Source organism: Cnephaeus nilssonii (assembly GCF_951640355.1).
Source record: "Cnephaeus nilssonii genome assembly, chromosome: 14".
Classification (NCBI taxonomy): domain Eukaryota; kingdom Metazoa; phylum Chordata; class Mammalia; order Chiroptera; family Vespertilionidae; genus Cnephaeus; species Cnephaeus nilssonii.
Window position 1 is genome coordinate 18,802,973 of NC_137085.1, and position 19,692 is coordinate 18,822,664.

Sequence of the window (19,692 nt, forward strand, 5' to 3'; positions counted from 1 at the left end):
TAACAAAATGAGTTCCCTTGAATCATTCATTGTTGATTTGTTGGAAGCCAAGTGTCAAGATAGTGTTAAGAATTGGAAGCACTGTTAGAAGCGATCAATGGGGTATAAAAGGAGACATATGTAATAATTTCAACAACAAAGGTTTAAAATATACATTAGGGTAATACTTTGAAATTATTTCTGGTGAAGAACCAGTTTTTTCCTCCCCAGTCTATTTCGGGCCAATACTTTTTAAAACTACAAAGTCCCACACTTGGATTGGAGGACAATATCAAATTGCTACAAGAGTTTCCAGAACTTACTCTCACTGTCTTTATGTCAGCACAGCCCCATAACAAACACCTCACAGACTAGCTGAGGCCACACAGCATCTCTCCATGATAGGATGTGTGGGTCTCCAATTGCAATCATATTCAAATGGGAAATAAAAGCTACTGGTCTACATTGTTACTCATAATGGTAGCAATAATAATTACCATATCATTAGCATCAAACATCTATACAAAGTATTCAAGAAAGGGACTGCCCAGGCAATGAGAGGGGATGAAAGACCTGCCTTTTTATCTAGCAACTCAGCTTCTCTAAATGGATCCTAGAACATGAATAGATGAGACCACCCCTAATTCCAAAGTAATTGCTTTGTGAGGATGAAAAGCAAAGCCAATCATAGAGAAGACGGACAAAAGCATCTTCTATGGGTCAATCTGCAACACCAAGTCATGACTGTCATTGTTGGAAAGGGACCTCGCATCAGCAGGGGTGAGTAGAGCACACCCCCCAACTCAGATGGGTTGATTTAACTACAGACACTAAGGGTCAAGCTGTTGACTCCAACGGTCCGCATGGGCCCCACCCAGTCACTCCCATTGCCAACAAGCAGCCCCTTCAAATAAAAGAGAACAATCCTCTGCCCTAAACCAAGACCAGAGCAGAATAATGAGACAGACCTACTGCATTCCATTCCTCTGGGAAATGGCTAACACCATCCAGGCTCAGGGTTCCTCCAGAGGATGCTCTGACACTCCCGTCGCATGAACCAAATGCTGAAGTCCCCGCGCCTGTGTAGCCTGGACACGTATTCCAGCCCCACACAGAGGAGAATCCGCATAGATACCTGTAAGCCGAAATCCACCGCTAACACCTGCCTCTGGTGGGCGGCGCTTCGCTTACCTGGAGCGGTTTTGTAGCACGATGTTCGGGAGGGCAGCGACAAGGCATTCTTTGCCCTGGAACTCGGGGTACTCTGCAAGACTTGTCTCTGCCTCTTCAGCTCCTCTTCCCTTTCCTGGGCTGCTCGGATCTCTTCTTCGATCATGGACAAAGTCCGCTGCTTCCTTGACCTCAGCTTGAAGGGCCCAACCATCACGTCAGACTCTTGAGTGGCCAGGAGCGAGGCTGTGCTTCTCAGCTCCGCGGCCTCCGAGTACTTGCTGAAATAGCTCCCTTCTGGTCTGGTCTCCTCCATGTTTACTGGGCCGCTGGGCTGCACTGCGGGCGGTGGGGAGGAGGGTCCCCGTTCCCTGAGCACCCTGTCTTCGGCAGGCAGGATCTTTGGTAATACATCCCTTTTCTCTTGAACAGGAGAGGACACCTGAGGGGGTTCAAACATGCTCTGAGGCTTCTCTGAGCGAGGAGCCCCAGGCCTGGCTTCCTCTGGAGTTGCTTTGGGCCTCTGTTGTTCTGCTCCACCCTTGCTGGGTCCAGACCCAGCTCTATCCACTTGCTCGGCTATGGCTTGTTGGATGGCATTTTGAACCAGGAGACCAGCCTGATATTCCAAGGGGTCATCAGCCGACGGAGAGTCTCCCAGCGTGGATGAAGGGGAGTAGAAACCATGATCACTAAACGACTTGGAGACACCTTCTCCTCGGCCTTCTGAGGGGTTGTCAGTTTGGGGAGTCTGGGGCAGAGAAAAATCAGCCAGTGAGTTTTCCTGGAGGGCGTTGGCTGTTTCGTTGGAGGCCCCGCTGTCGCTGATGTTGTCCATGCTGAAATCATTGGACAGGGTCTCCAGGACAGTGGTATCCTGGGACCTCACTGACAATTCATCCAAACCAGAGTCAAGCTCCTCCTGGGTCAGAGAGACGTTGACAGACCTTGAAAACTGATCCAAAATCCCAGGGTCGTCATCCTTGACCACGGTGAGGACAGCCCTGGCACTGGTGAACTCTCCGTCCTCTGCCCACAGTTTGGATAGGGGGCCGCGTTTGGAGGGCTCACTGTAGGGCCCCTCCTTCCCCTGAGGGGCTGCGCTGCCCTGGCCTCCTCCCGGAGGCTGGCTCTCCAGGGCACAGGAGGCTTTCTGCCCCTTGGCCGCCGATGGGCCCCCGTCTTCTGCAGGACCCCCGAGGGAAGCTGGTCTCGAGACGGTCAGTGGCTTGTCTGAGTTGATGGAACCCAGAGGCCTATAGAAGGGCTTGATGGAGAAGAGCCTGGGGTTACTCTGGCCCTTGGCCAATGGTTGCCTGGAATTCTCCATGAGCTGGAACTGTTTGCGAGCAGCAGAGAAATCGATCTGCTCTGTGACGATGTCCTCCTTCGTCTTGGCAGTCGTGCCGGGAGGTTCCCGAGAGGAGGCGGGGGCTGCGCAGAGCTGCGGCGGGGGCTGCTGCTGCATCAGCAGCTGCTCCTGCTGCGCCCTGCGCTCTTTGCGCTCCTTGTACTTTTTGTGGGACTCCAGATGTTCCTCGTCCAGCTGCTCCTCGATGGACTTTTCCTGGGGCGGATTCCACCATTTGGCCGCGATGCCAGGATTCTTCTTCATGGCCTGACTCCGGATGAGTTCTCGCCTCTCCTTCTCCAGCTCCAGGATCTCTTCCGTAGGCCTCACTTTTCGGACACAGTATTGTTCTTTCTCGTCGTCCTCAAAGAGCTTAGAGGGCCTCTTGTCCTCGTGGAAGGCACGCAGCTCAAACTTGGCTTCCTTCTTCAGCGTGGTGAGTGTGAACTCCCCATCTCGGGACGAGCACCAGGAGCTGGTGGAGGAGCTGGGGCTCACGGGTGCCTGCAGGCTGTCCCCCAGCAGATCTCTGGGCTGGTCAGGGGAGTGGCCGTTGGCTCTTTCGCCCTCCGCCATGGTGTCCGAGTTGCTTTTGCTGAGCTCAATGTGAGGAGGCACCTGCCTGCCGGCTGCTCTCTCAGTGGGCTCTGGCTGGATGGCTGTGTGGGCAGGGGGGCTCGGGCTGCCCACCAGGATGGCTGCACCGGGCTCCGGGGAGGATGTGCCGTTGTAAGTTCCGTCCGCAGGGGAATCGCAGCAGTTGGCCTCCAGCACCTCGTCTAGATAGCGGATCTCACTGGCCACGTCGTTATCCAGAGATTCATGGTGATCAGCGAGGAGGCCATTGTGGGGGGGCGAGTAGAAAGGGGAGGGGTGGTCCATGGAATGTGGAGCAGAGGCGATTCCGGGAACACTTTTACATTCTGCAACGGAGACCTCAATTTCCATGTTTCTGTGATTGGAGGGAAGAGGGCTGATCACGGCATCCAGGGGGTTGGCACTACAGTCGTCCCTCTCGTGTTTCAGCCGGATATCATCCTCGGAGAGCTGGGGAGGCTTCTGGAAGAAAGAGGAAATGAAAGGCAGGGTTAGACACCACATCTCTTATGGCTGTGAAGACCAAGAAATTGACTAGTAACTAATAGGAAGGGACACTGAGACAACAATGACAAGTCCTCTTGAATGGAGATTTCCCTTCCAACAAGGCTCCACAAGCTCATGTTGTGGGGGCGACAGTCCCTACCCCTGTCCATTTCACAGATTCCACTCTGTTCACCAGGCGTCCAGAGAATGTTCAATCAATGCTAGGCCTTTTTTTAAATTTAAAAGTAAATTAGGGCCTGGCCAGTGTGGTTCAGTGGTTGAGTGTCAACCCATGAACCAAGAGGTCCCCAGTTCCATTCCTGGTCAGGGCACATGCCTGGGTTGTGGGATCCATCCCCAGTGTGCAGCGTGCAAGAGGCAGCCAATTGATGTCTCTCTCTCATCGATGTTTCTATCTCTCTAGCCCTCTCCCTTCCTCTCTCTCTAAAATCAATAAAAACTTACTTTAAAAATAAAAAACTATATAAATTTAAGTTTAAAAAAAGTAAATTAGGACTCAGATCATTTGAAGACATACTCAGATATCTTCGAAAGTACAAGACATTATATAGCAGTTGTACCAGTCTTGCAAAATAGTCACAGCAAATTATTGCACAAATGTAACAGCAGTATTTGTGCGTCCCCAACTGTAAAAAGGTCCTTCTACACGAACAAACCTTGAAAACATATGATTCTCTGCCAAATGCAGTACAATTATTCTGGTCGGGCGAAGTAAAAACCTTGCCCACACTGATCTCCTGAAGACAGCAGTGCCTGAGCCTGCCTCCACTGCATTTCCCAAGAACACTTGTTTGGCTCCTCACGTCAGCCTGCCTCTTTGTCCTGGACGCTCCACAGTTCAGTGTCTGACAGAGGACGAGCAGATGCCCTGACAGCTTTCTTTGTGAGAACTTAAAAATTACAACAGTTCTTTCCAAGGCATACTTTCTGAACTAGCAACAACTGTTCCAATGCAAAATTTCACAGCACATGTTTGCAGTGTCAAAAAACTACCTTCGCCTTTCAGTCAGAAATCATGAAGTCTATTCGTTAGGTCTCCTGTGATGTATCCAACTGAGGTTTTTACAATGCTAATTATTGGTTAAGGCCAAAGTTCGCAGTCCCCGTGTACTGTGAGACGGTTCTTTTCCAACACATTTAAAAGTATATATTTAGACACTGGAGGGTGTGAACGGGATAGAGGCTCTCCTTTAGGTCAGTTACTTGCGCCCCGCCTCTTCCTCTTCTTTCCATAAGACATCCTGACCAGCTGACAGCTATTCTGGGAAGACAGGTATCAATTTAGAAAGTCCTTCCAGACCATTCCATCCTCTTCAGGGAGCAGCAGCTCGAAGGTCTAAACCCTGATCAGGGTAGAAATACTTCAAAGAAACAAACAGCTTTGCAGTATTGATTCACAATGGTGCATCAGAGGCCCCAGAGCCTAACAAAAGAGCAAATTCCTGAGTTCTATTCTCGGCAGGAAGAATTTGCCTTCGTGCAAGGAAGCCTGGTGTGATTAAAGCCACCAGTGACTACACAGGTAAATGAAAATGGGCTAGAAATCCCATAGTCCGAATCTGGCAGGAGTCTGGGCTGACATCATTAAATGATGTCTTGTTCAAACCAACAAATGCTTATGGCTCCCTTTGAAGATCAGAAAGACCAGAATTTTCTCCGTGCTTCAGATAATGTGAACCTGATTCCAGATTCAGAGAAAATACATATTCAATAAATGGACTGGAAAATCCTTTCTGGAATAAACTATGCCCCAATCAAAACAAAACAAAAACAAGAAGACATGAAAGAACCACCAAACTGGGCTTTCAAAGGTCAGAGAAAACCTAGGGTGGTATGGGACCCATGGGAAATCATTGGCTGTCCCTGCTCACACTTCAGGTGGAGCCCTCACAGCGTGGCACATGATACCTGTCTTCCCAGAATAGCTTGTCAGCTGGTCAGGATGTCTACTCTACCATTTACTTTAAAATACTTGGGCAGAGACAATGCCATGCAGCTGTGTGTGTGTGTGTGTGCCTGAAATTAGTTTAAATTCTATTCCAGGAGCAGACAGCCATCCTCATCAGGAATATACGTGCCAACAGTGGTCAAGCAGGATCTACTCTGGAATTCCATGTTCCCCAGGAGGCGGCTTCCTTCCTTCCGCCAGTAGTTGAGCTCTCTTTAACTCCCACAGGACCCCCTAAGGCTTTGCTAATTGGCATAATTAAGGTGAGAAATGAATTTTCATCTGTGAAATTAATGGCTTGTCAATTAGCATAACAAACTGTTAGAAAATGGTGGTGTTCAAATTTGTGGACTGGACATATTTTCCAACCTGCTATGAGTAAGGTCTATGAACAGAGTGAGCACTTTGGCCTGTACACCCGTAGGAGTGGTGCATGAAGTCAGAACTAAACAGCCCCAGGCCCGGCCTTTGGTTCAGAGTTCGGTGTTTGTTTAATACCCACTATCGAGTAACAATCCTGCGCGTCTGTCTTCACGCAAGGTGCGGTTGCAGCATCTACAATCCACCAGAGCTGAGACTTCTTTGAGGTTATAGACAATAGTTTTATACACACTTTTACAAATGTGTATTAAATATCTGCATGAGCGCCAGAATTTGATCTAAGACATTCCTATTCTTATTCCTTTTGCCTGCTTCCCCAGGTAAGTTTTGTCCTTCTACCTAATATAAGCAGCTGGCTTTTGGGGGGAAGTGGTGCAGAGCAGATATTCGAGGTAACCTGCTGCTCTCCATACTGCCGGCATTATTGGAATACACGTTCATACATGATCAACCCTGTCTCTGCTTAATTGGCTCAAGTAGTGACAGGCAGCCCAGACCCTTTGATTGTCCTGTTTCACTTTTACTATAACCTGGCAGCCAGGTTGCATCTAAAGCTGCCATTGCTGACCCAGATGTGTTTGTCTAATAATTATGTAAAGCGCCCAGCTGGTGTGGTTCAGTGGTTGAGCATCAACCCATAAACCAAGAGGTCCCCAGTTCAATTCCTAGTCAGGACACATGCCCAGGTTGTGGGCTCGATCCCCAGTAGGGGGCATTCAGGAGGCAGCTGGTCAATGATTCTCTCTCATCATTGATGTTTCTTTCTCTCTCCCTTTTCCTTCCTCTCTCTCAAATCAATAATAATTTTAAAAATCCTACTTAAAAAATAAATAAAACATTAGAATAAGAGGTTTAGAGAAGTCCAGGGAGTTTTTCCCAAGATCGCCTGGCTAGTAAGTGGCACAGCCAGGATGTGAAGGCCAGTTCTTCCTAGCCTAGTGCTTCCAGAGGTATGCACAGTGGCGGGAGGCTCCCAAAATGACAGGGAGAATGTCGGGCAGATGGCTTTAAAGAGCATGCACTTGGCTTTCTGGGTGACCCTTTGCACACTTGACTCTCTAGAAGTCACGTGAGACTCGTGACCTGGCATCAAAGACCCTTTTCTTCTCTTTATTCAGAACCGGCCAGAGACAGGCTCCCTGGAGATTAGTATCAGCTTCTACCTTCTGCTCTACCTGCAGGACCCTCCAGCTAGAAACGGGGTGCTGACTTCCCTTTCAGCCCGGAGACTTGACCCTCTGGACTGGCCTTTGAGGCAGGTCCCCTGCTTGCTCTGATGACAAAATATTAAAATCCCAGTCATCGCAACAGATACCGTGGAAAAAGGGCTGGGACTCCTTCCCTGCACCACAGAGTCCCCGGCAAGGGTGAGATTCTAGAAGCCTGTTTAGTTTGCACAGAAAATGCATCAGGTCCTGACACCTGGCCAGCTGAGGCCGGTGGCCGGCAGTGTGCTCTTCCCCCAGAGGGCTCCCGGGGGCCTACCACTGGGTGCATCAGGACAGAAAGAAGAATGCACTTTCCTTCGCAGATCTGGCTGGGCCCGGGGGACACCAGGAAGATGTCCTTCACTCTAAGGACAAGCAGGAAGCTGAAGCTTCTACTCATGCCTGCTGTGTTCTCAGCTTCCCAACTTGCCCATCACACGCCGGCCGTTACCTCTTGACAATGTCCGTTACCAACTTCGACCTCTCTGGCTCACGCGGTGTGACCCAAATTATTCAAACATCAGGCGCCTTCTGGGCAACCAGGTTTCCACACTCTGAATAACCCAGATTACTTCCTCCTACGGCACAATATTTAAATTAGAAACCCTTTCCCCCAGGTAATAGGTGACCTGATCCTTTAATCCAGTTATTTTTAAGTTCCACCAAAAATACACTCACTCTTGGCCTGGGGACAGAGACATGGCTGTGAAATAAAACTTCCTCACAGCTGTGAAGCCAGACAGTGTCTCTATCCCTTCTTCCCCCCCTCTCTTTCCTAAGTTGGGTTTTTAGTACACAGAGCAAAACTGCTTTAGGCAAAAAACTGGTTCTACTGGCTGTTCGCGGCAGGCTTGAGAATGGTACTGACAGGACGGAACTTCAGCTGAAGTTCCATCACCAAGGCAATGGGAGGAGGGGGTACAACCTGGGTGATGGATGATGCTCAGACACCTGCTTGCAAGATGCCTACTTAGGTATGCTGAACCTCAACAGCCTTGAGGGAAGCAGGGTAGAGCTACAAAGTCAGGAGGTCTAGGAGAGACAGCTCATCACACCAAGGGAACCTGAGGAATGTGGGAGGGGAGCACAGAGGCTACAGAGGTCAAAGGGCATTCCTGCAAGGATAAGCCAGCAGGAGAACGTGCAGAGTGACAAGCCCTGTGCCTGGGGCCACGGGAGGTCCTGGGAGTCCTGGGAGGTTTGGGGGGCTCTGAGGTGGTCCCCTCTTTACAGCAAGGAGCTTACCGCCTCGAGGGAGGAAGAGAGTGCCAATTCACATCAAGAGAGCAAACGGCAGAGGGCACAGGAAGCATTGTACAGTAACGGGAAAGAAAATTCCAACCCTGTGCCATGGTGCCAATCGTGCAGGCTGAGGGGAGCTGATGAAGGAGCCGGGAGCGCCAATGGTCCTCAGCAGCTGGCCTGCAGCAGCTCTGCCCCCCACCGCCGCCCCTGCTGAAGACTGCAGGCCGGGGGCAGGCTGGGGAAGGAGCTGGGAGTCTGAGTGGGCCCCTTCCACCCGCCCGTATAGACACAGAGAGTAGGAATGTCTGAGAATGACTGGACTTGCTTCAGGCAAAGCCTTCAGGACAGGAGGTGGAGGGTAGAGGTGATAACCTGGGCCACATTCCAGTTCGAGGCCGGCCTTTCCGCTTCCACCCCCAGCAGCGCTGCTCCCCGCTGTGGGACCAGGGGCTGTGTTGGTCATGGGAAGCCGGAGCCCAGCCACATCCCAAGAATGACAGAGACCCCACTGGCTGATGCAGGGCAGACTTAAGACCCCAAGCACTCCAGACTAGTTACAGGCTAAATTTAGACCAGGCAGGCTCGGGTTAACTCTGTGACCCCTCCAATCCCCTAACCCCCCTTTTAAGGGCACGAAATACTAACAAAGCCTTTTGGTTTCCCTCCCACCGACCTCCTGCCTTGAAGCCATTACAGCCCCAAGTGACAAGGCCAGTTCCCGTCCCTGCAGACCCAGCCTCTCTTCCCCAGCGCTCCCAGGACATTGGTCAACACGGCAGGCACCACCCTCCTATTCTCTCCGGCTTCGGCCTCAGGTACAGGCTTGAAGATGGGATGAAACGACTTCTGAAAACCCCTTTCACTGGAAACAAGGGTCCCCTATGTCTTGGCTCGCCCTCCTGGTGAAGGCAAACGGTCACTTTGTACCATAACGGCATTCCCCCAGCACCACGGCCTGCCTGATGAATAGCAACCCTCAGCCCCGCTGAGAAGTCACCGGCTCACATGGCAGGCTGCACATCTGGAACATGTTAAGGTGTTGTTTGATTAGCACATTTACAGCTCGGGCTTTCTGTGCAAGAAACTGAAGATGGTGTGTGTGATGGGGGTGAGAGGTGGGGAGGGGAGGAAAGGAAGGAAACCGTGGCCTTCCTGCAGCCACTGGTGAAAGGCGTGTTTCTTTGGGCTCCTTGGCGGTCCACTCCCCATAGGAGGGATTGAGAACCGCGGGGAGGGCTCAGGGTCTCCCGGGACTGAGGAGAGAGATGCTGCATTTCAGCTCCACAAAAGTCAGCCTTGGCTTCCTCCTCAACGTGATACACCCCGTGCTCTACCGAGGGGTCCCCAGAGGCTCTTCTCCCCCAAGGCCTTCCCGCTGTGAGGCCGCCTGGCAGGGCAGTCCCGACCTCCAGAATAAACCAAGATCAAGGCCACGGAGGCAGCGCTGGCTCCTGCAGCCGGGCACTCCGAGGGTAACGGATTCTGCTGAAAGCAAAAGCAAGGCCAGCTTTGGTTCTTAATAACTAAGCTGCGTCCCTCTTGGTTTTAAGATAGTCCAGGGCCTTGGGTTCATGCCCGGCCAACTAGGTAAGGCCGAGAGCAGAGGCTAAAAAACAAAACCAACCAACCACTATGGGCCCGGCAGAATTTCACTACACGGAGGCAGCGAGCCAGGAGAAAGGAGAAGACGGTGCCAGAAGCTTCTGGGTAAGCCTTTGTCCACAGTGACTCTGTACATACAAACAGCGCCAACGAGGTTCCCTACGGCAGACAGGCACACTCACTCCCTAACGAGCCCGAAATCACTGGGAGCATGGAGACCTCCGCGACATGGAGCTGAAGGCTAGCTGCAGACTAAATAAACACAACGCGCTAACCAGAAAACCAGTGACCAGAACCACTGGGTCACTTGGTTCTGCTCTGGAAAAGGACACACACACACACACACACACACACACACACACACAGTTGCACAGACACACTCACACACCACCTTCAAAGCATCATCTGCCACAGATGACATATCTTTGCATGCACTGCATGTGAAGTGAGGAGCTTCCCATTTGCCCTTTAGCATGAAAGCTGGAGTTTTACAAGATTTGGGGGGAAAAAAAGAGATGCTAGTAGCCAGTGTGACCTCGACTGCCCACTCTTTCTCTAGCAGGAAAGGACTCCACAGCACAGCACTGCAATCCCGACTCCTCAGCCTCCAAAGGAAACCTGCTCCTTCCAGATGAGAGAGAAAAGACAGCAAGGTAAGTCAGCAGACTCGGCTTACCCTGCCCAGAGCGAGCACCTCAGCCGGCCTCTTTTCCAGACAGATTCCGGCGCACTGGCTCAGCTGGACAAATTCCTGCGGAGCCTGGGACTGAAGCCTGTGATGTCACAGCGGACCCTCCCTCTGCTCCCTAAAAGGCCATTCACACAAAGAAGGACTTCACCCCCTTCCAAGAGGCCCGGCCCCTCCCTCGCTGGCCGCAGCCCGGAGGGCAGAGGCTCCCGAGCTCAGGGCCGAGTGGGGAAGGCCGGTGCCGATAGGAGCCAGTTCCAGCTGTCTTGAGTCAGAGACGGGCCTTGGATAAGCAGGGAATTAATACCCCGGTGAGGTTGAGGTAGCAAAAAACCTGAAAGAGCCTGACGATGCAGTTAAATGAACATTTTAAGTGAACATTTTGGGACAGAAATGCTCACTGTAGAAAATAAATTCTTCTACTTGGAGTAGTGAACACACAAAACAATATACAGATGATGTATTATGGAGCCTATATAACTTTATTAACCAATGTCACCCCAATTTATTCAATAAGAAGGAAATCAACATGAGATTTAAAAAACAAGTTATTCATCCTCCCTCCACTCAGAGAAAAAGTTAATATTTTACTGCATTCCATGTGGTCTCCTTTTTAAAATGTGTATTTAATATCGTTGAGACCGGACAGCATATACAATTTTGTTGCCAGCTTTTTTTTTTGTACTCCACATTATCTCACAAGCAGTCTTCGTAAGACATATTTTAAATGGTTACGTGATGTCGCATAGAAGCGGGACAGAAGAATTTGAAGTCAGGGATGAGCGCTCTGATTTCAAGGACTGTCTGGGGAAAGTGGCTCCACTTTTTCCGCCACAAAGAAAACATCTTCATTTGCGTTGGGTAGACGCGAGTGTCACAAACACCTCTCTCCCTCTTCCCCAGGCCAGGCCCCCAGCACCACACACGAAGGCTAACTGAGTGTTGATGCACCCCTGTGCCTGGGAGCTCCGACTGCCTCCCAACGCTGCCCCCAGGCTCCACCCCTCTTCCCCCCAACTCTGGGTTGACCTGGAAAATTCGGGGCACAACTTGGGGTCTGGCGAACTAGGAAGTCAATCAGAATTCTAGGTCCGTGCAGGGCCATGAAGAAGTCATTTTCTTCAGTGAGATTTTGGAGAAGACAAGAGAATTGAGATTTACAGTGAAGTGACTAGGAAGAGGAGGACAAATGTCAATTATAGTCCTGCCGGGCTAGCTCTTTGGGGTCAGTTGGGAGCGGTTTGTCTTGGTCAAGCAGGTGAGCAGCCCAAAGATGGCGGCCGGGTCCCTGTGGCCTGCAGGTTGGCCTACCATGCAGACCTCCTGGGACCTCCCCGAAAACACAGTTCCAGGAAGGAATAATCAGAGTGGATGGAGCCCAGGAAGGCCCTTTTATAAAGGAAGCTAAAAGTATGCTATACTTTACAACTATTTACCATGCCTAAACAACTTTAAAAAAAATATGTTTTTATTGATGTTTAGAGAGACAGAGGAAGGGAGAGAGAGAAACATTGATGGGCTGCCTCCTGCACATCCCCCACTGGGGATGAAGCCCCAAACCCAGGCAGGCATATGCCTTCGCTGGGAATCAAACCTGTGACCTCGTGGTGAATGGGACAATACTCAACCAACTGAGCCACCCTGGCCAGGGCCTAAACAACATTTTTAATATGCTGGAATTTATGAATAACTACCTGGAAATCTCTCAGTGATTGAGGTGGTGACACCAAATCACCAGGGACTGTGTGGAAACGGAATTGATGTGCCCTTTGGAATAACTGGAATGTTTGGGTGTACAGCCAAAGGCATTTCAAGATGCTACTTAACAGTCTAGAGGAAAATGAGGTGGAAAAAGACAAACAAACACCAAGGGTGGCATTGCTCTGCTGGAGAAGGATGAACCAGGGCGCGGTCTTGCAGGAAGAGGTGCCTCCAACCAAGAGGCAAGAGTGATACCCAGGACCCGCTACATACTCAGACCCCATGAGGAGGCTGCTAAGAAAATGTTTGCAATGTGCCCTGTTCACAGGAGAGAAAATTATATATACTCTGGAAGTACTATTATCTAAGTAGTAGGCATGCTTCTGACTGGAGTCTGAGGTGCTACCATTCACCACACACATGTATGCACACATACAGGTACACTGTTATAGAATGAATTGTGTCTCTCCCTACCCCTGTCTCACATTTTATATGTTGAAGTCCTAACACATAGCTCCTCATAATGTGATCTTATTTGGAGATAGGGTCTCAAGTAATCAAGTTAAGTGGTCATTAGGGTTGGCCCTGATCCAATAGGACTAGTGTCCTTATAAAAAGAGATTTAGACCCTGGCTGGGTGGCTCTGTTGGTTGGAGCATCGTCCCATACACCAAAAGGTTTCGGGTTCAATTCCTGGTCAGAGAACATACTCAGGATGCGGGTTCAATCCCTGGTCAGGGCATATATGGGAGGCAACCGATCAATGTTTCTCTCTCCCCACCTTCTTCTCTCTCTAAAGTAAAAAAATATATATATTCTTGGGTGAGGATTTTTTAAAAGAGAGAGAGAGATTAGACACAGAGCCATACCTAAAAGGAAGACAATGGGGAGAGACAGAGAAGACAGCCATCTATAAGCCACAGAGAGGGGTGATCCCTCCCTACAGTCCTCAGCAGGAACCACTCTAACCACACCTGGTTTTTGTACTTCTAATCTCCAAACTGTGAGACCATAAATTTCTGTTGTTTAAGCCCCTCAAAGTGTGGTACTGTGTTATTGTAGGACTTGAGCAAAGTAATGCACACACTCACACAGACACACTCACAAATGCACATGTGCATGCACATAGAGGCACATACAGAAACACATAAATGTACACACATACCCCTGTACTCACACCTCCCTCCAGCTACACAGGGACGGGTGAAGTTTAGAAAACAATTCTGTGGCAAAGGGACAGGGCGGTGCTCCAGAAAGTGGCTTATCCTCCGAGGCAGAGGGAGAAATCCAGCCCACAAGGTGGCTTTAGGCTGCAAAAGCACAACCCAGCTGCCCACGTCGGAAGGCAGTGGGGTCTCCGACAGAATGAGCAGAGCGGGGCCAGCAGCACTCACCTCGCTCCTGCTCAACCTTCCCCTTCCCTTCCCGCTTGGCAGACTCTGAGCATGGGTTGACTTTTCTGAGTTTACCCAAAGCAATTGGGGCTGCCAGAGTGCTGTAACCCGATCTTCTGTTTAGTCTCGGAGGGTGCCTTGCACTGGGGGACATGAGGCCGTTTTGAAACATGTCCCGGTTGACTGGGAAGCAACATGTAATTTGTGAGGCTCGGCCACTGGGGTCTGGAGGCCATCATTCGGCAAATATGCAAGGCACACCTACCGGGTGCCGGTTCGGTGCTGCACACCCTTACCTACCTTCGCTATTTGCTCCTCCCACCAACAGCAAGGTGGATGGAGAGTCTCACCCATTCCACAGAGGGTCGGGCCCCAGCCTGTGGAGCCAAACCTTGCCCGTGGTCAGGAACAGAGCTCTGAATCCACCAATCCCACCCAGGGCAGGGCTGGCCCCTGGGAGCCACACCGGGCAGTTTAGGAGGCAGCAGACCCAGGAAGGATGCTGTGCTAATCCGAAGGACCAAAAAGGAAAACTTAAAGAGCAGATGCGAGGCAGCCACAGACTGTCTTTGAAACCATGTGCCTGCTGCTTCGTGGCTTTGGGAAGGCCGTGTTTCTTTTCAGGGCCTCAGTTTTCTAGTCTGTGAAATAGGAAAATCAGACTAGGTGACCTCCCCCACCCCCCACCCCCCTAACACACACACTCACACTCACTTCCTTTCTGTTCCTAATCTGTAATTCTGTGATGTCAGCATGAGCCTCGTGAACAGGGGAAGTATTGGGTAGTTCTGAGGCTGGTGATGTAAGGGCCGAGCTGAGAAAAAGCAAGCCAGACAGTAAGCGGAGGCTGCTGCTGCCGAAACCCTGGACAGTTTTGCCAGGAGATTTCCAGGGTTCCGGGAAGGAACTCATGCCCCTTGTCAGAATTTCATCTCTTCACTGGATGGAGTTTACTCTACTAAATGAAACCATCCCGTGTTTGTACCTCCGTGTGATGGAATGTTCCACAGCAGATCTGTTGAGGTCAGGAGGAGCCAGAAGGAAGCAGGCAAAGTGGAGAGGCCAGACCTCAAAAATGGTAAGACCAGGAATTGCAAAGTGGGGAGGTGGAGGGGGGCGAGGGGCGGCAATGGGGAAGGCTCACTCGCATGCTCCCTGGGGCGTAGGGAAGCTGGAGGTTTGCTGTTTTTCAAGCTGCTCCAGGGCCCAGTTCAAGGCACACCCGTGGGCCTGGACCTCCAGATGCCCTTTCTCAATGGCCAGGGCAGTGGCGTCCCCCCCAGGCTGCCCTCTCCCCCTTACCTTTCCGTTAGGGCCCCCCTCCAAGTCCCATCTCCAGGACCCTCATCTCAGCAGGAGCCAGGTCTTTAAAGCAATTTGCACTGAGTTGTGAATCTGATGGGAATATTTACAACCTAAAGTATTTAAAGTAGGAGCTTGTTTACCCAAAGGAATGCCTAACAGGGTAAAGAGCGGACACACCCTGCCCTAATATATTGAGGGGAGACTGGTGAGGAGGGAACAGAGCAGTGACCTTCCTCAGAAAGGCTTGTAGGAGATCTGGACTCAGCACCTCCTGGAGGTCAGGACATACATGGATATACAGACCCCCCAACTATGTCCGTGCATGGTCTCACTTATTCTCGTAAGAAACATTATATAGGAAAAGAAGTGGTTCACCAACTGCCACGCTCTTACTCCCCACTGCGCCCTGCCACCTCCCAGGGTACCCTGATGGCCTCCAATACTGTCCAAAAGGTAGGTTTTGGGAGGGTGGAGAATCTGGGATGCTTCGTGCCAGAACCAGATGAAGCCAGTGGTGACCCCGGGGGAAAGGAGCTGAACAGTCTAGTAGGCCCCAGTGCAGTGCCCAGCATGTGTCCTGTTTCTGCCTTGAGTCTGTGGGTCCCTCCATTAAAGATCTTAGATTCAAAAGGTCCCTCTGCTCACGACCTCAGACACTACACTCCTACCTTCTGCAGGAATAGCGGTGCCATCATGATGCATATGGAGGGCAAAGCTTTGGGAGAAATGCATTGCAGTGTTGTCTAGAACAGTGAAAAGCTGCAGGCAACAAAAATGTGTCTAAAAGAATCAGCATCTGAAAATGGCAATTTGCTGAACTGATGAAATGCTATGCCACCTTTAGTAAGATATCTGTCAAAACTACACAGCAACCTGGAATGATGCTGTATTAATATATTGTGCATTAGGGGTACAGAGTTCTGGCTAAGAATGGGCTTTGGTATTCAACAGACCTGGGCTTCTCCCTCTATGTAATGAGCATAAAACTATTACCTTAGGGAGCATCCATAAAGCACAAGTGCCCAGGATGGGGCTTGTCCTACAGTAAAAGGACCCAATGAATGGTGGCTAAGATAGAAATAAACAAGAAAATATTTGCAACTCGTACTACAAAGGTTTAATATTCATGATATATAAAGAACGTTTACAAATCAATAAGAACAAGACCAAGAACCCAAACACAAAAATGGGCAAAAGATATGGACACTTGACACACACAAAATAAATAAATTATTCTTAGACATACAAAAAGATTCCCAATCCCTCTCATATAAAAGAAAAGCAAAATTAAACTGTGAGATAAGTTTGCCACCAATAAAATTAGCTAGCCGTATAAAAGGAAACAGGTACCTTCATACAACTCCACAAAGTCGCATGGCAATTCGGCATATGTACCCAACTCTAAAATATACGATGTCTTTCACCCAGTAATTCTACTTCCAAGAATTTATCCTCAGCTATAGTGGCACATGTATAAAATGACCCATATCCAAGAATTTCCGATGGCACATTGCTTGCAATAATAAAAGACTAAAATAACCCAAGTGAGTAGGGCTCTGGACTATTCCTAAAGTGGAATATCATGTAACTTTTAAGAGAATAGTTCAGTTCCCACCTTTATGAGAATTAATATAAAACAATCCCAAAGACCTATTATTAAGTGATGCTGTCACTTATATCCATGGGATATAGTGTACACACTATGCCACTTTTATTGCTAACAAAAATGAATGTGTGTATATATATATACATATATATGCATATATTATGCATATTTACATAAAATATATTTATATGCATAGATTATCCCTGAAAGGATAAACTGATAACAATGGTCTTATTAAAGGAATGAGGAGGGCTGAGGTGGTAGACTTCTTTCCACTGTGTCCTTTTCTACACTGTTTGAATTCTTAACCATGTGCATATATTAACTTGTGGAAAAAGTAAGTACTTAAAAATATAAACAGATAGGTGGGTAAGAACTCAAAGGAAATACGGCCAGCACCCATGATGGGAAATCAGAGACCTGGAGGAGACTGGATGGCCAATCGCCCGCAGGACGTCTTTTGCACATATTGTTTGGAAGAAGCGCATCCACACATGAACGGTGGTTAACCCTGGACAACGGGGAAAACCTAATGTTGAAGGGAGGATGCAAATCTGACATGAAACCTATAAACTTTATCTTTATAAAGTTTTGCACTACTGGGCTTGTATTACTTTTGTAATAAGGAAAGTTATAATTGGAAGTAACCCTTCCTAAATAAATAAGTTACAAATCTGCGCTTTAAATACACGTAAGACTTACAAAGGCCAAGGCTTGGCCACGTGGCAGACCCTGCCACACCCCTGTCTCCATCCTCTACCAGCATAACAAGCAGGGAGACCTTCGCTCAGCCGTGATGAACGAACGTGCACCAGAACGTGGCCTTCTCTTGAGGCAGGTGTGCTTCCTTGTAGTAACTTATCACACTTTCAGGAGCAGACCTTCACTCTACACAATTGTGTGACAATCTAATCTTCCTTTTCCCTCAAAGATATGTCATTGACTCATTGTGATACACAGACATTTTCCTCCCATGAGCTGCCAATGCCCAGAAAACTTGTGAAACACCTTCTGAGTCACCAAATTCCTCTTTGGAATGTCACAGAACTTCATGGACTATGTCACAGACAGGATTTGTCATAGGAAACCCCCACTGGAAAGTTTCCCAAGGTCTGGTCAGTCAAGTAGAGGAGAAATTGGAGGTTGACTTTATGTGCTATTCTAAACAACAGTCATTTTTTGCCCCATTCAACTTAAATGTGCGGATGAGTGAATCGCCTAACTGCCCCATCCACCTATAAGACAGACAGACAAACAGACACACACACACACACACACACACACACACACACACAAAAACAAAACAGAAACTCAATTCGCTCCATTTGAATAAATTTTTTGTTCTAGTAAAGTATTTTGGAGCTTGGAGTAAAGTTTATAAAATAATATTTTGCGTTTATTAAATCGAGTCTTCTATAAGCAAAATCATCATGTTTGTTTGTTTGTTTTTTAATTGATTTCAGAGAGGAAGGGAGAGAGAAAGAGAGAGAGGGCAAGCATGTGCCCTGACTGGGAATTGAACCATGATCTTCTGGGTCATAGCTTGACACTCAACCACTGAGCCACACTGGCCAGGCTCGCCATGTCTTTTATTAGAGTTTAAAGCAAATGCTGGAGGGTGGGGGATATGGACAATAAGTCTGCGCTGAAGCAATCCCAGACCCTGGATCCAACACCAATTTAGGGTCCTGGCCCTTCTGTCTCCCCGTTACAGGAATCACCAAGCCCTTCCCGGCTCCAAGGCAGGAAGTGCTAAAGAACAAGCCTTCCCATTCCTAAGGCAGCCCTCAAGAAAACCCAACCATCAAGACAGGCTTTTTAAATGACATTCCTGGTCAGCGCTAAGAAAACTCAACCAAAGGAGGTACCTACCACTTACCAACAGGAAAAGGGTTGATCCTATGGAATCAGCTGCTGAGGGATCGCATGGGAACTGCCTGCCGGAAGCTCTAGAACAGGGGTGGGGAACATGCGGCCCGGCCTTATCATTTGGTCTGGCCCTGCCAAGGCACCGCGGGCGGGACTTGCGATTCAATAATAAATCTAGGAGCTTTCTTCATAGCAACATAATTTTTAAGTTCATAATTTTATGGCCCGCGAATGATGTTAGAAATATCCAAATGGCTCTTGGCAGGAAAACGACTCCCCACCCCTGCTAGAGAAGGTTTAGATGGCCACCCACAGAACAGGTCCCGTCATCATGGATACTAGTGTCACCAGGAACTGCTTGCTTGTTCTAGAAATCCATGAATGAGTGGCCTTTGCTCAAGTTTCTTTAAAAGCACAAAGCCATATGTGAAGCCAGACCGGGCAACAAACAGCCCTCTGATCCCGTTCACTCTGACACGCACTGGCAGAATGAGAGGACTCCAGGAAAGTCCAGATGGTCAGAGTCTGCTCTGCCAGGACCAAGTGGCGAGTCTGGATCAGGCAGGCCCTGGGGGCACCGCCCGATGAAGAGCAGGGCCTGGAGGGCAGCTTGGGCAGTGAGGGCTCGAGCCAGGCCCACTGAGGTTCTGAGCCTGGTACCAGAGGTGTGTCTGTGGTTTAAGCTAGGAGAAACTTGCCCTGAATACGAAGCTCTGGCTCTGCTGCACCCCTGGGCGGTAGCCAGAACCCTGGGCGCGCCTGGAACCCCCCCTTTCCTGCCACTGCTCTGTGCTCCTCTAACCCTGCCCTGGGCCACATTCTGGGGAAAGTTTGGGCAGCCCAGCTCTGGGGGCAGCGGAGGGCCAGTCACCTGCTTCCGCCGACTGCTTCTGTGGTTCTGAATGCCAGGAAGGAACCTCTGCAGGAGAAGGAAAGCACGGAATTTCTCCATCCACCAAGGGGATACATGATAAGCACAGCCAGCAGTAAGATGGGGGGCAGGGAAAGCTGGGGGAGGGGATTGGGCTTCATGCAAAGAAATGTGCTCCTTCCCTTTGCTTAAAGCCAACAGCACTACCTCGTGTCTCATTTATGGGGAATCTCTCTGCCCTGCCATGGAGTCCCGGGAGCAGAGCGCTGT

The 19,692-nt window shown here is 49.5% G+C and overlaps 1 protein-coding gene across 8 annotated transcripts in view; it reads right to left on the reverse strand.

Moving 5' to 3' along the window:
* PALM2AKAP2 (PALM2 and AKAP2 fusion) overlaps positions 1–19,692 on the reverse strand; it is a 445,326-nt gene that overhangs the window by 24,333 nt on the left and 401,301 nt on the right. For 7 of the 8 annotated variants that reach the window (XM_079790534.1, XM_079790539.1, XM_079790536.1 and 4 more), the window contains one exon: positions 1,171–3,559. In XM_079790534.1, the coding sequence (XP_079646660.1) occupies positions 1,171–3,559 (2,389 nt within the window). Of the gene's footprint in view, positions 1–1,170; positions 3,560–10,664; positions 10,791–19,692 lie in introns of those variants that run through there. The other variant, XM_079790541.1, reaches the window with a different exon arrangement.